General features: G+C 35.9%; 1 protein-coding gene across 1 annotated transcript; it reads left to right on the top strand.

The window, feature by feature from the left end:
• Positions 1-10,846: 10,846 nt before the first annotated feature.
• On the top strand, positions 10,847-13,902 carry LOC112702602 (protein SET DOMAIN GROUP 40). The gene is made up of 6 exons (XM_025753712.3): positions 10,847-11,310; positions 11,384-11,531; positions 11,986-12,117; positions 12,249-12,389; positions 12,788-13,081; positions 13,220-13,902. Exons 1-6 carry the CDS (start codon positions 11,165-11,167, stop codon positions 13,748-13,750), a joined length of 1,392 nt encoding a protein of 463 aa, XP_025609497.1. The 5' UTR covers positions 10,847-11,164; the 3' UTR covers positions 13,751-13,902.
• The last annotated feature ends 178 nt before the right edge of the window (positions 13,903-14,080 follow it).

The raw sequence follows: 14,080 nt of genomic DNA, 5'->3' as shown, positions 1-14,080 counted from the left end.
TATCCATATTAAGAACCGCCATCTTTCTACCCATACCAAGAGCCACCATCTCCTTATTCATCTCAAATACCATCAAATCTTGAGCTTCTCATGAAAGAATTCCTACATGATATAAAGACAAGTGTCAAAAATATAGAGAAATATATGCAGACGATGATCAATAATCAGGAAGAAGAACAAGCAAATTCTTTTCCAAGAGATACAATGCAAGATCCTATGGAAGAAAGTGAGGAAACCAATCAAAGGAGTTTATACTCCAGTGAATTAGAGAACTTTCCACTCTCACATATGGAAGAAGAGGAAGATGCACAACCTCCCATGCCCTTGGTAAGCAATGAAGAAGAGATTGAATTAGAAGAAAGCTACCAAGAGGTAGAGGTTGAAATGGAAGAGGCTTGCAAAGAGGTAGAAGAATTCAAAGAAGAACACAAGGGAGTGGAACTTGCAAGACCTCTTCCAAAGCCATCACCATCCAATACAACATTCAAGTGGGTAAAATTTCTATCCTTAACCTTTACTTTCCCACTTGAATATGGGCTACTGGATACGGATGATCAACTTAGAGCTCTTTGTGGCATTAAGAGTAAAAGGAAGATGGTTAGTGGTAAGAGTTGTCATGCAAGGTTCAATATGGTTGCATGCTCCAAATTGAGGTGCAAGGATTGGTGTAGAGCTCTATTGAATGGATCTAGAAGGTTGTTTGGATGTCTCTGTGAGAATTCAGATTGCTTGCCACCCGGTGGGAACAATGGTGATCCACAAGAAGACGGGTGTAAAAGCAAGGTTTGGGACCCCGGAATTCATTCCCACAATCAACACTCTTGGGGTCTTGTCACTTGCTTCAACTTGCTCGAAGGCGTTATGCGCCTAGTTTGGAATCCGGGTGGCCATTGGAATCACAAATATTGGTGGAGATTCCTGGATCAGTATAAGCACAAGCTACCATGACAAGGAGCTCACCACATGTCCAACTTAAGGACTTTAACTAAAAATGCTTGGTGGGAGACAACCCACCGTGGTATGATCGCTCTTTTTCATCCTTAGTTATTTTTTGTAGTAGTAGTTTTCTTACTTATTTGATTTTTATTGAGTTCTTATTAATTTTCTGATCATGCAGCTATTTTAGAACAGGAACCGAAAAAAAACAAAAAAACAAAAAAACGCACCCGACGCGCAAGTATCGCTAACGCGTACGCGTCAGATGGGTGTGCATGAAAAATAAAAATGAACAGAGAGTTGCACGAGAGTGGCGCAGGAATGATGCCTTTCACACAAACAAGCCCACGCGTATGCGTACACCATGCGTGCGCGTCATTCGTGATTTTGGCATTCCACGCGTATGCGTCAGTGACCTAAAAAATCGACGTAAATAGGTGTTTGGACAGAGAGTTGTGCTTGCTTGGGGTTGGAAGTGTTCTAGAAGCACAAAACTTGTTCACGCGTACGCGTCCCTGACGTGTGCGCGTTATCTGCACAAATGGCCATCCACGTGTGCGCGTGCATGACGCGCACGCGTCGTATGAAAATATTGGTTCCCAAGCCACGCGAACAGCGAGTTGTGCGTGCGCGCGGCTGCCTTCACGCGAATCACACAAAACCCAGGGCACACAGACGCGTGCCTAACGCTGATGCATCATTAAGAAAAATTGTGACCCATGCGTACACGTACGCGTCGCCTACGCCGCACAATTACACTAGTTCGCCGCCCAACTTTAATTTTCTTTCTTTCTCTCCTAATCCTAATTATCTCTTTTCTTTTATTCTCTCATTCTTCTTTCATCTTACTATTGGTTTTTGTTTTCAGTTCTTCTTTGCTTGAGAACAAGCAAACCTTTAAGTTTGGTGTTGACGCTTCGCTTAAGGGTTTTCTGTTTATTCCTATGGCACCAAAAAGGAGGCGAATCATCTTCACTAAGGAGCACAACCTGAAGAATAAAACGACCGTTAGGATAACTAAGGTGGTTGAGTTCCTTTCATTTTTTATTTCTCCCCTCTTTTTCTATGTTATGTTCCGGTTTTCTACTATTTTGCTTTGTTTATTGTATGATCCTTTATTAGTTAGAATCCTAGGACTAGTTTAGTTTTCTCTTAATTGCGTTAATTCTGAAAAGATGTCTCATGTATTACTCACTGAGCTTGAATTCAAATAAAAAAATACATAAGTGGTGTATTGCATGAGAAATTGAGTTAATTTTAAGAGTAGTCTTATTTACTTAAATGTGGTGGTATTAATTCTAATTCTGAATGCATGACATGAACAGTGCATATTTAAATTTGAATAAAAGAATGTTGATGTACAAGGAACAGGAATTTAGAGAATTATTATGATTTCCCTGAAATTAATGAAAGTTTAATCCTTGAAGCAAAAGAAACAGCAAAAGAAAAATAAAAGCAAGGTCCAAGGCTCTGAGCATCAATGACTAGGGAGGTCAGACATGATTAAAAGCTCAAAGAGTTATTTCCCTAGTCACATGCTTGTGGTGTTCTTGTGTCAAGTAATCCTTGAGACAAAACATTTAGAGCCGAGATCAATTGCAGAGTATGCCAAAGGCATTGAGCACCACTGTCTGGGGATAATAAAAAATAAATAAATAAAAATAAAAATATTTAGAACATAAAGAGAGTTTCCCAGTTAAGTGCTTGTGGTGTTTCTGTGTCATGTAAAGCTTTAGATAAAACATTTAAAGTCACGGCTAGGCTCAAGGTGCAAAGCACCAAAGAAAAATTGCTGTGTTCAAGGATTAAATTGAGTTACAAAATATCAGAGAATTCATAATATTATCCGGATTCTAATTCCAGATGATAGTGACATCCTTCTAATTCAAAGGAAAGTGAGATGCCAAAACTATTCAGGATTGCAGTTGTAAACCCCACTATAAGAAAAGACATGGGCTTAATCGAACTCTCATTCTCATACAAATTCACATCTTAAGCCTATATTAATATTGGTTGCTTGAGGACAAGCAACAATTCAAGTTTGGTGTTGTGATGTGTGAGCATCTTTCCTATATTTTCTTAGTGAATTTGCATCTAATTTATTGAGTTTAATAAAGAATTAATTATCCTTTAGCCAATATGGATGCTACTTTGAGTCTTGTGCAATTTTGTTTATTTTAGGTAGCATTCGACTGGATTTGATGGAGTTTCTGCAGCACAAGAATCAAAAGAGATGGCAGCGAGGAGCGACGCGTACGCGTGACTGAGGCGTGCCCGTGATTTGGAGCTTTCCATGGCGATGCGTGCACGTGACTGACGCGTACGCGTGATTTGAAGAATTGCACAGGCGACGCGTGCGTGTGACCGACGCGTGCGCGTGCCTTACGAAGCAGTCACGCGTACGCGTACATGTGCCACGTGCAGAAAATGCAGAAAAATTCTGGGGTGATTTCTGGGCTGTTTTGACCCAGTTTTTAGCCCAGAAAACACAGATTAAAAGTTGCAGAATGGACAAAATATGTGGTCCCCACCCATCAACTGAAGACCTGCTGATTATTCTGATTTAAATTCAAATCTTATCTTTAGAAAAAGATATTATTATTTTTTTTTAGATAATTAGATTTTAAAATAATTAGGATTAGTTATAAAAAGGGATTTCATTAGTTAACTTTGAAGGCCATCAGATTGGAACTCTGTATATTTTATCAGAATCCTTATTTTCTTCTCTGAACCATGAGCAACTAATCCTCCATTGTTAAGGTTAGGAGCTCTGTCTATTTGTATGGATTGATTTTATTACTTTTTCTATTTTAATTCATGTATGGATTTATAATTTAAAAATTATTTTCGCTCTTCATCTTATGAATTTGGGTGGAACGGAAATACGACCCTCTTTCTATTTGAGTTCTTGTAAAATTTGGAAAAGCTCTTTACTTGGACAATAGCTTGAAAACATATTCTCCTAAATTTTAATTATCTGGATTTAACGGGATACATGACATATAATCCTTTTATTTTTGGGTAATTAGAGTTTTTGTGGCATATAAACTTAAATTTGATAATGCAGCTTCTAATTGAAATTAATTGATCAAGGAATTGGCAGTTAATGAATTTTAGAGGAGACTAGAAAGGTCTAAGGAATTAGGGTCTAGTCACATATAGTTTGCCATAAATTAAATCCTACATGATTAAAATAGTTAGTGAGAAAAGTTAATCTGGAAGAATAGATAACTCTGAAACCTTAACTATTTTCTCCATATTTTCTTCCCAATTTATTTACTTGCCTTCCTTCAATATTCTTTATATTGTTTAATGTCTTTTATATTGCCCAAACATTACTTTCTGTTTGCCTGACTAAGTCTATCACTCAATTATTATTTCTTGATCCATCAATCCCCGTGGGATCGACCCTCACTCACCTGAGGTATTACTTGGTACGACCCGGTGTACTTGCTGGTTAGTTTGTGGTTAGAAATACCGCACTAGTACGCAAGGCTCCCATTCTCAAGTTCCACTCAACATAGAAATCAAAGTCTTCGGTGCTCCTTCTAGTAGCTGGTAAGCCCATTTTTTTTTACCAAATTTACTTTGATTTTACACAATGGAAGATGCAATGATTGATTGTTTCTGAAAATTGTAAGCATCTTCGGCTGATAGGTTGAATCGATGGGATGCAATGATGAAGCTTTTGCAGCACTGGAAGCTTTTCATGGAAGCCCCTCCAGAGAAAAATTTTAATCTTTCCTAGAATTTTTAGCTTCCACAGTTCTCGTCACAAATTTTGTTGTCTCATAATCTTTGGGCAAAACTCAATGGGAGGATGCGAAAACCCATAAGCCACACAATACCCAGTACTCACTTCATACAAACCACTTTTATTAAGGGCCCAATAAATTTTATCTTCTCCACCCTCCATTGTTGTTAGTAGCATACGCTGGCTAGTGCCCTTAGAAAAAATACTTCTAATTAGAGTTTGATTCTACTGACCATTAGAAAGTATTAAGTCTTTGACTATCAATAGTTATTGATTTTGTAGATTGGAGGAGCAACCCAAGGATCACTAAATATTCGGATATTGGACCCATCACCAACTCGCCAAACCAGCCCATTTTCAATAACCTTATGCCCTTCTAATATGCTACGCCACCCCCACAAAGGTATTGTTCCGATCTTTACATTCATTATAGAACTGTATCAAAAATATTTACCTTTGGTCTAGATAGAAGTGATTGTGGCTGAGAGACAACTTTTTAACATTGTTTTGTTAATAGCGCCAAATTTTGAGCCTCTAGGTCTTTAAAACTAAGTCTACCTTCCAATTTTGGTCTTGTCATAGTATCCCAACTAACCCATGCCATTTTTCGCTCTGTGCCTTTTTGACCCTACCAAAATTGGGAGAGTATGTTGTGAATCTCCCTAATTAAATTGTTATATGATAATGAATAAATTGGGATAGCCTCCCCAATAACTTTGATTAGAACATACTTGCTTGCAGATGAGAGAAGTTTTTTTTTTTACCCTTGAACTCGCTTCCTCACTTTGTCCTTGATTTCTCCGAAGGTGGCCTTTTTTTATTTTTGGACTGTAGATGAAGACCCAAATATTTATCTTGTGCACCAATATAAATAATTTCTAATTTCCAAGCCAATAGTAATAGAGCAGCAGGAGGAGTATTATTACTAAAGAATAGAGTTGATTTATGCAAATTAAATTCTTGGCCACTGAATTTCTTGTATGACTGAAGAAGATTGAGGATATTTTCACAACTATTTTCTGAGGCTTGGCAAAAAAGGATTGAGTCATTCGCAAACAATAAATGATTAACAGTAGGACATTTTCGGTTGATCTGAATACCTTCAATGAGACCGTTTTGCTCTGTCTTGTTTAGCAAAAAAGATAATCTTTTTGCACAGAAAAGAAAATGGTACGGAGATAGAGGATCTCCTTGACAGATACCTCTATTTGGTTTAAAAAACTAAAAGGTTGACCTTCAACAACGACAGAGTAAGAAACTGTAGTCACCACCTCCTGTATGCAACCAATCTACCTAGATTCAAAGCCCAGCTTCTCCAAAATGAACCAAAGAAAATGTCACTCAACACAATTATAAGCTTTGCTCATATCCTTTGTCTTTAGATAGGCCCTCTTCTTTGTCTTTAGATAGTGCATACATTCATGAGTGAGTAGGACATTGTCTGAAATCAATCTACCCTTAATGAAGGTACTTTGATTAGGGTTGATAAGCAAAGTCATAAATTTCTGTAGCCAATGGACTAGTACTTTTGAAATAATCTTATACACAACTGAGGAAAGGCTGATGGGTCTAACCTGTGTCATATCCTTTGCATCAGGAATCTTAGGAATGAGACAAATTTGTGTATGGTTGAAGCTCTTTAGTAGTCTACTGATGCGGCATAAATTGGTGAATTAAAAATTATTAAAATGTGTACGTTGCAAGTATAGTTCTTAACTCACCAGAAATCCACTTATCAATTTAGAAATGTGTCACAGAAATTTAAATTTTAAACACTGGGAGTATGAATCCCAGGTCGTCTCCCAACGAGTTGCAGAAAAATGTGCTATTTTATTAATCAGATGTTTTCAAAAAGGTTTGAGTTGAGTAAACAGGAAATAAAATTGGAGAATTTGAATAATGTAAATAAAAGCCTTGATTGGGAGTTGATTAGTTGGAAGTTCCGCTATTGTTGGATTTCTCTCTAGATTAATTGATAATTAAAGGTTATCCTGTTTAGTTATCTCTTACTAGGTAAGGAAAAGTTAAACAAGTTGGGATGCTATGCCCATTCACAAGTTGCAATCCACTTAATAAAAAGGGATTGGTGTTAGTGACTAGAGGGCAAGCCAACAATAACCCAATTACAATCTTTCTTTCAAGCCTTCCAACTCAATTGGTTCCTTTCAATCAACTCCCCATCAAGTTAGGGAACTACTCGCTCATTGTGAATGTAAAATTCATAACATATGAAAAGGAATTAAAGAAAGACATTGTAAATAAAATCAAAATAATCAAATTAAAATAAAAGTAATCCTTGTATTAAATAAATCCTAATAATATTCCAATGGTAAAATTAAAAAAGCAAAGGACATGGAAGAGTAAAGCCAAGTAAAGAAAACGAACTAGAATGACGAAGTCTTGATGATGTAATAACTCTTCTCAATATCCCAATGCAAAAAGTGGTAGAAAAATAAAATCCTAATATTATCAATGTGTAGAGAGAAAAACCTAGAGGAGGAGTAAAAACTAGATCTAAAACTAAAAACTGTGTAGAATGAATGTTGTCTCTGGTTTTTGCATGTTCTCTGGCTCTAGTCTGCTGTTCTGGGCTGAGAACTGGGTCAAAATAGGGCCCAAAATCGCCCCCAGCGGAATCTGCAGATTCTGCAGATCGCGCACGTCACGCGATCGCGTCGTTCGCGTTTTTCCATACCACGTGTTCGTATCGTCCACGCCTCCGCGTCACTTATGCTTTTCCATTCCGCGCGGTCGTGTGAGCCATGCGGCCGCGTCACTGCGATTTCTCCTCTTTCGCGCGAACGCGTGAGCCATGCGGCCGCGTCACTTCTCGCTGGTTATCTCCTCAATTTCTTGTGTTCATTCTGTTTTTGCTAGCTTCCTTTCCAATCTCCAACTCATCCATGCCCTATAAAGCCTGAAACACTTAACACACATATCACGGCATCAAATGGGATAAAGGAGAACTAGAATGCATAATAAAAAAGTCTCTAGGAAGCAGTTTTCAACCATGTAATAATTTCAGGAAGGAAATATAAATGCATGCTAAATTAATGAATAAGTGGGTAAGGATCATGATAAAACCACATAATTAAACACAATATAAACCATAAAATAGTGGTTTATCATCTACCACTGACAAAGAAACTACGGACAGCCTTAAAAACATCCTCCCCCACTAAACTCCAGTAGAATTGAAGAATTTAGCCGTAAATCCATCATCAGCAGGGGCGCTCTGGGGTTGAACACTAAAGACCGCACATTTTACCTCATCAAAATTGACCGATCTAGTTAATTTTCTGTTCATGTTTACTGAAACTTTGGTTTCAAAATCTTTGAATGCATGTGCCGGATTAGTTTGGTTAATCGATGTGAAGATATCCTTGAAGTATGTTTCAGCTACTTGTGCAATTTTCTCACGAGTGGTAGCATACGTACCATCATTTTTTTTCAGTTTCCAAATTTTATTTCTCCGGATTCTGGATTGGAATTATTGGTGAAAGAAACTTGTATTTCTATACCCTTCTTTTAACAACTTTACACGAGATTTCTCCCTCCAATAGCTTTCCTCCTTAAAGTAAGCATCCTCAAGTTTATTTTCCAAGGCTTCAACCTGTTCTCCCCCTGTAATACCCGAATTTCTTCTAAACCACACCATCTCTCCTGAAATTTAAACCTCCGATTAGATTTTTCTATGATCGAATTTATATCAATGAGGATAGGCACATGATCTGAACTGTTTTCTGCGAGGCGAGACAGCGAGACTGATGGAAAATAATCCATCCACTCATCGTTTGCAAGTGCATGGTCAAGCCGCTCCTTGATTTGGTCCGGCCCTCGTCGTCTATTAGTCCAGGTGAACTTTCTCCCAATCATACCCAAGTCCTTCAGTCCACCAACATCAATAAAATTCACAAATTTAGAAATAGATGAAGCTGATTTTAACCCCCTTCATTCCTTCTCATCGAGACTCACCATAGCATTAAAATCACCCATAATTATAACTTTTTCAAAGAAACGTTGTATAAAAGAGGAAAATTTTGTATATTGGGTAGACCGAATCTCATCAAACTATTTAAATGTACCCCAATTAGCCCTTAAGAACAGTTCAAAGCATGATCAGTTACCTTAACAGCTATGAAAAACTCTTTTTCAGCAAGAATCTCAACCGTTGTGCCATCCTTCCATGCTAAAGCCAATCCATCAGCTGTACCCGTCGAACTAACAATCCTTCAATCCGTAAAATGACAAGATCTCAATTTACTTTCTACCAGACGAGATTGATTTTTTGTTTCACATAAAAATACAATCTCGGAGGAGTGGGATTGACACATCCCTTTAAGATTATGAACTGTTAGGGTCTTTTCAAACCGTAACAATTCCATGAAAGAATTCTCATGACGAATTAAAGGAAAAGAATAAAAAAGAAAATAAAGAAAGAATTAAAGAAAAGAATTGGCAAAATCAAACATTGACTTAGACGGTACAAAAATTCTGTTTTAAAAAAAAATCCTAGCAGAGCAAGTTGAAGGAGTATGTACTCCTCAGATGAAAAAATCTAAACGGCGCTTAGTATCACAAAAAATAACCATGAATATTTAATTTGTGACGTTAACAATAATAATTAAAGCTTGATATATTTAATTTTGAATATTGGATTGTTATTGTCCATGCTAATAATGATAATTTGTTTATTTTTAGATTTTAATTTTTCATATTAGTAATGAATTAAATTATATTCAAGAATTAAAATATTATTATCTGGCATGCTTTATTTTTTTGTATAAAATATGTTATCGTAAATAAAGTTATATTATATTCAGGAATTAAAAGAAAAAAAAATTGTTAGTATTTTGTAATTTGAAGATTTTGATCTTTTATTAAAAAGCACACTAAATACGAAGTAATTAATGAATCATTCAAAGTTTAAATGAATAGTGAATTTATGAGAAAATAAAATTAAAGAAATTTATATTAGATTAAAAATAAGGATTATTTATGTTAATAAGTTGATTGAAAATAAAATTACACATTAAATAAAAATTAGTTTCATACATGTCCTAAATAAATTTATATAAATCGAATAAGACAAACTCGATTTTTAGGTATTTACATATAAATCGAATAGGTTGATTCGATTTACTATGCACAAGATATACATAGTAAATCGAATACATATATAATAAATAAATATGAATTAAAATAAAAAATTATTATAATTAAATTTTTGTTTTAATTCATACATTAAAATTTTTTAATGTATTTATTAAAATAAAATTTATATTTAGGGTTTATAATAATAATTTACATGTTTATATGAATAGACATTGTTAATAATTTAGTACGGGAAGAGTGATAATACATAGGGGTGTCCGTGGATCGGATCGGATCGGATATGGCCGAAAATTCGATCCGATCCGCACAATTTTTATCGGATCGGATCGGATATGATATATGCGCTTTTTAGTGCCAGATCCGATCCGCAAATGTGCGGATCGGATCGGATATCGGATATATCCACATAATTAAACGTTCTCTTTTTAATCATATTTCTATGTAAAAAAATTCAATAAAAATATTTCTTTTATACTTTTAAACTTATTTATTCATAAAATATTTTTAATCAAACTCTTTTTAAATAACAAAAATAAAATAATGCAATATATGAATAATAATTACTAACTAAAACGTAAACAAGTAAATATAATACCAAACATATATATTTATGTATTTTTAATTATTATTGTGCGGATCTGCGGATCCGCAGATCGGATACGCAGATGTAGAGTAGATATCCGCGATTCGATCCGATTAATTTGCGGATCGGATCGTATCCGCAATTTTCGGATCGGATGCGAATATTTACCGCAGATCTACGAATACGATCCAATCTATGGACACCCCTAATAATACATAATAGATTTTATTTCATTTTTTTTTTGGCCCACTTCAAAAAAATATAAACAGAAGCTGAAACACTTTCAGAGATGAGTTTTGTTTCACACCAAGTTTTAGCACTCACCACATCTTCTATTATTATTATTATTATTACCCTTAAAAGATCTTATGCCAAAATTTCTTGGATCAAGCGTACCTATTTTCAATCCAAGCCAACTAAAAAAAAAAAATAAGAGTCCAACTCCAATAAAAAAGACCAACCCAATTGTTAGTATAATTAAGAACAAATTAATAGCGTAAACACACCGCATCAGTGGTTCCTGCCACTTCTAATTCGCTTCAGTTCATGTCTCTGCGTCGGACAGAGGGAAGCAACACGCGTCCCTCTCTCGGCACAACCAACTCATTTCAGCACCTACTGAAAAAAAAAAAAAAAAAAGAAACTTCAAACACAGTAGCACAACCCTTTTCCCAAGCCCCCACTTCAAAATCTCTGAAGAAAAAACACAGCTGAGTGGGCGAGTTTAGGTTTTTGAATTGTAGGGTTGTGAAGGAAGCAGGTTTGAGATTTTTGTGATGGAGGAAGAGGATGAAGATGGAAGCGTTGAAAGCTTACTAAGATGGGCATCACAGATTGGAATATCGGATGCATCAACAACCACCCACCACTCTCTCTCTCTGGGTTCTTCTCTCTCTGTCTCTCACTTTCCTCACTCTGGAGGGTACCACCTAATCTTCCCCCTTTTTCATTCTTCCTTTCATTCACAGCCTCTTCACATTCATTTAATACTGCAGTAGAGGTTTGGGTGCTGTAAGAGACCTTAGGATGGGAGAACTCATTCTCAGAGTTCCAAAATCTGCTTTGATGACGACTGACAGTGTTATGCAAGATACAAACCTCTCTCAAGCTCTTAATAGGCACCCTTCTCTTTCTTCGACCCAGGTTTTCTTTCATAACTCTATTTCTACTCTATTTTGAATGTCTCAAGTGAGCTACGTTGGAATCTTGTTGTGCCCTCTAACCGTTCGTGAAAATGCGCTCAAGCCATTTGTTTTAAGTTCTTCTCAATAGACAATAGTTATTACATCAAAGCAGGGAAATGGTTATTGTCGCTCCTAGTTTGATAATGCCACCCTTTTTTTTATAAATTCATGCGAATATACAATGTAAAAAAATCATATGATCGACTGACATTATAAAAACTAGGATTGACAATATCATTTCCCCCGAAGCAAATGTTTTTCGGTTTTACTTGAACCAGGGTCTGATTCCATGGAATATAATAGTATGGTGTGACTTCATCATTGTTGTATTATTACCTGTGCCGTTGCTTATAATTGAGTTTTTTATGCAAATGAATCATTTGGCCTTACTTCTCAGCTTGTGCACAATGCAGATACTGAATGTTTGCCTGCTGTATGAAGTTGGAAAAGTAAAGGCTTCGAGGTGGTATCCTTACCTCGTGCATTTACCAAAGAGTTATGACATCCTAGCCATGTTTGGTGAATTCGAGAAAACTGCTCTGCAAGTTCAGTTTCTATTAGAAGTTTTAGTTTGTCTTGTTAGGTTAGACATAGCATCTGACCTGATACTACTTATCAGCATTTCATTTGCACTTCTCTTTTTGAAGCCATCTTTTATGTATCTTGTGGTTTTTAGGTGGATGAGGCTATATGGGTAACTGAAAAAGCCGTGCTAAAAGCCAAATCAGAGTGGAAGCAAGCTCATGCTTTGATGGAAGATCTCAAATTTAAGCCCCAGCTTCTAACATTTAAGGCTTGGGTGTGGGCTTCTGCAACGGTTAGAAATTTAGCTTGTTATAAAGACTCATGCATGCTAATTTATTTATTTACAAATATTCAATTTGGTTTTCGTATGACACATGGAATTCATTGGTTCTTATTTTGATTATTAAGTGATAATATACTGAATAAACTTTTCCTGTGCTGAGCCTTCTCTTACATCCATGAAATCTTGACACACTTCTTGTGGTTAATTGTCTAAATTAAAATGATCTCAATGATTGGAAAAATAAACCTGTTTTATGGATTATTGATAAGTTACTGCTGGTTGATGCATCAAATGCATTTTTGCATTACAGGGCATATTTATATTTACTATTTAGTATTTCAGTTGTTAGAGTAAATGGCAGAATTCTGCCTTTATGATTTTATCTCATCTGATCTTTCAAAATCTAGATATCTTCCCGGACATTGCATATACCGTGGGATTCAGCTGGGTGTTTATGCCCTGTGGGTGACTTGTTTAATTATGATGCACCTGGAAAGGAGCCATCTGACATTGGGGATCTAGAGGATTTGCTATCTAGCTCTTCGATCCATGATGGTTCCTTATCAAATGAAGACAATACTACAGTCGCTGATGCAGAGCAGCTTGATTCCCAGTCTCAGAGATTAACAGATGGGGGGTTTGAAGATGATGCAAATGCATATTGCTTTTATGCTAGGGCAAATTACAATAAAGGAGATCAGGTATTACACACACACACACACAGATATATATATATACTGGATGTCACTATGATCTTTTCCATGTGCTTGAATGGCCTGAATTAATTAACTAGTTACTCATCCCATTCGAATAATGTAATTTATTATTATTCTCACCAGGTTCTGCTATGTTATGGAACTTACACAAATTTGGAGCTTCTTGAACACTATGGTTTTATCCTACAAGAAAATCCAAATGATAAAGTTTTTATTCCTTTGGAACCTGCTGTGTATTCTTCCACTTCTTGGTCCAGGGAATCATTGTACATCCATTACAATGGGAAGCCTTCCTTTGCGCTACTAGCTGCATTGCGGCTGTGGGCGACCCCTCAAATCAAGAGGAGGTCTGTTGCACATTTTGTTTATTCCGGCTCTAAAATCTCTGCAGACAATGAAATTTTCATCATGAAATGGCTATCGAAGACTTGCCATGGTGTCTTAAAGAATTCGCCAACATCTATTGAAGATGACACCTTGCTCCTGAATGCAATGGATAATAGTCAAGATTTTTGTACTTTTTTGGAGGTTACAAAACTTATGTCTTTCCGGGATGAAGTTGATACCTTCTTAGAAGTTCATAATATGAAGGATAAATGTAGTGATAGCAATATAGTTTTATCTAGAAAAACAAGGTGGTCTATGAATAAGTAGAAGTTGAGCATTCAATGGAGAATCAATTATAAGAAAGTCCTCCTTGATTGTATCTCTTATTGTAGTCAAATATTGGATTCTCTCATGGAATAATAGTGCTATTATTCACTGCCTTCTTAATTATTTCAAGAATTTCTGAGATTTTATTATCATCATTGTCTCCTCTTCAAATTTCTGTTCTAATCTTGACATTCTTCTAGCCAGTTATCTTATATGGTTAATGTTGAAAGTGTTGAGTATAACAAGGTAGATTTTAGCATGACTATGTTACGGTAATTATATCAGTGTTAATACTTAATATATACTAGGAGAGAAGAATTTGCGCAATTC

The sequence above is a fragment of the Arachis hypogaea genome, chromosome 7 (genome assembly GCF_003086295.3).
Source record: "Arachis hypogaea cultivar Tifrunner chromosome 7, arahy.Tifrunner.gnm2.J5K5, whole genome shotgun sequence".
Classification (NCBI taxonomy): Eukaryota; Viridiplantae; Streptophyta; class Magnoliopsida; order Fabales; family Fabaceae; genus Arachis; species Arachis hypogaea.
Note: the sequence above shows the minus strand (reverse complement) of the source record. Positions and strands in the feature narration are given on the sequence as shown.

Coding starts and splice junctions, on each gene's coding strand:
- LOC112702602 (XM_025753712.3), top strand. CDS start 11,165: ATGGAGGAAGAGGATGAAGATGGAAGCGTTGAAAGCTTACTAAGATGG. Junction 12,390..12,787: donor GGGTGTGGGCTTCTGCAACG/GTTAGAAATTTA, acceptor TTCAAAATCTAG/ATATCTTCCCGGACATTGCA. Junction 13,082..13,219: donor ATTACAATAAAGGAGATCAG/GTATTACACACA, acceptor TATTCTCACCAG/GTTCTGCTATGTTATGGAAC.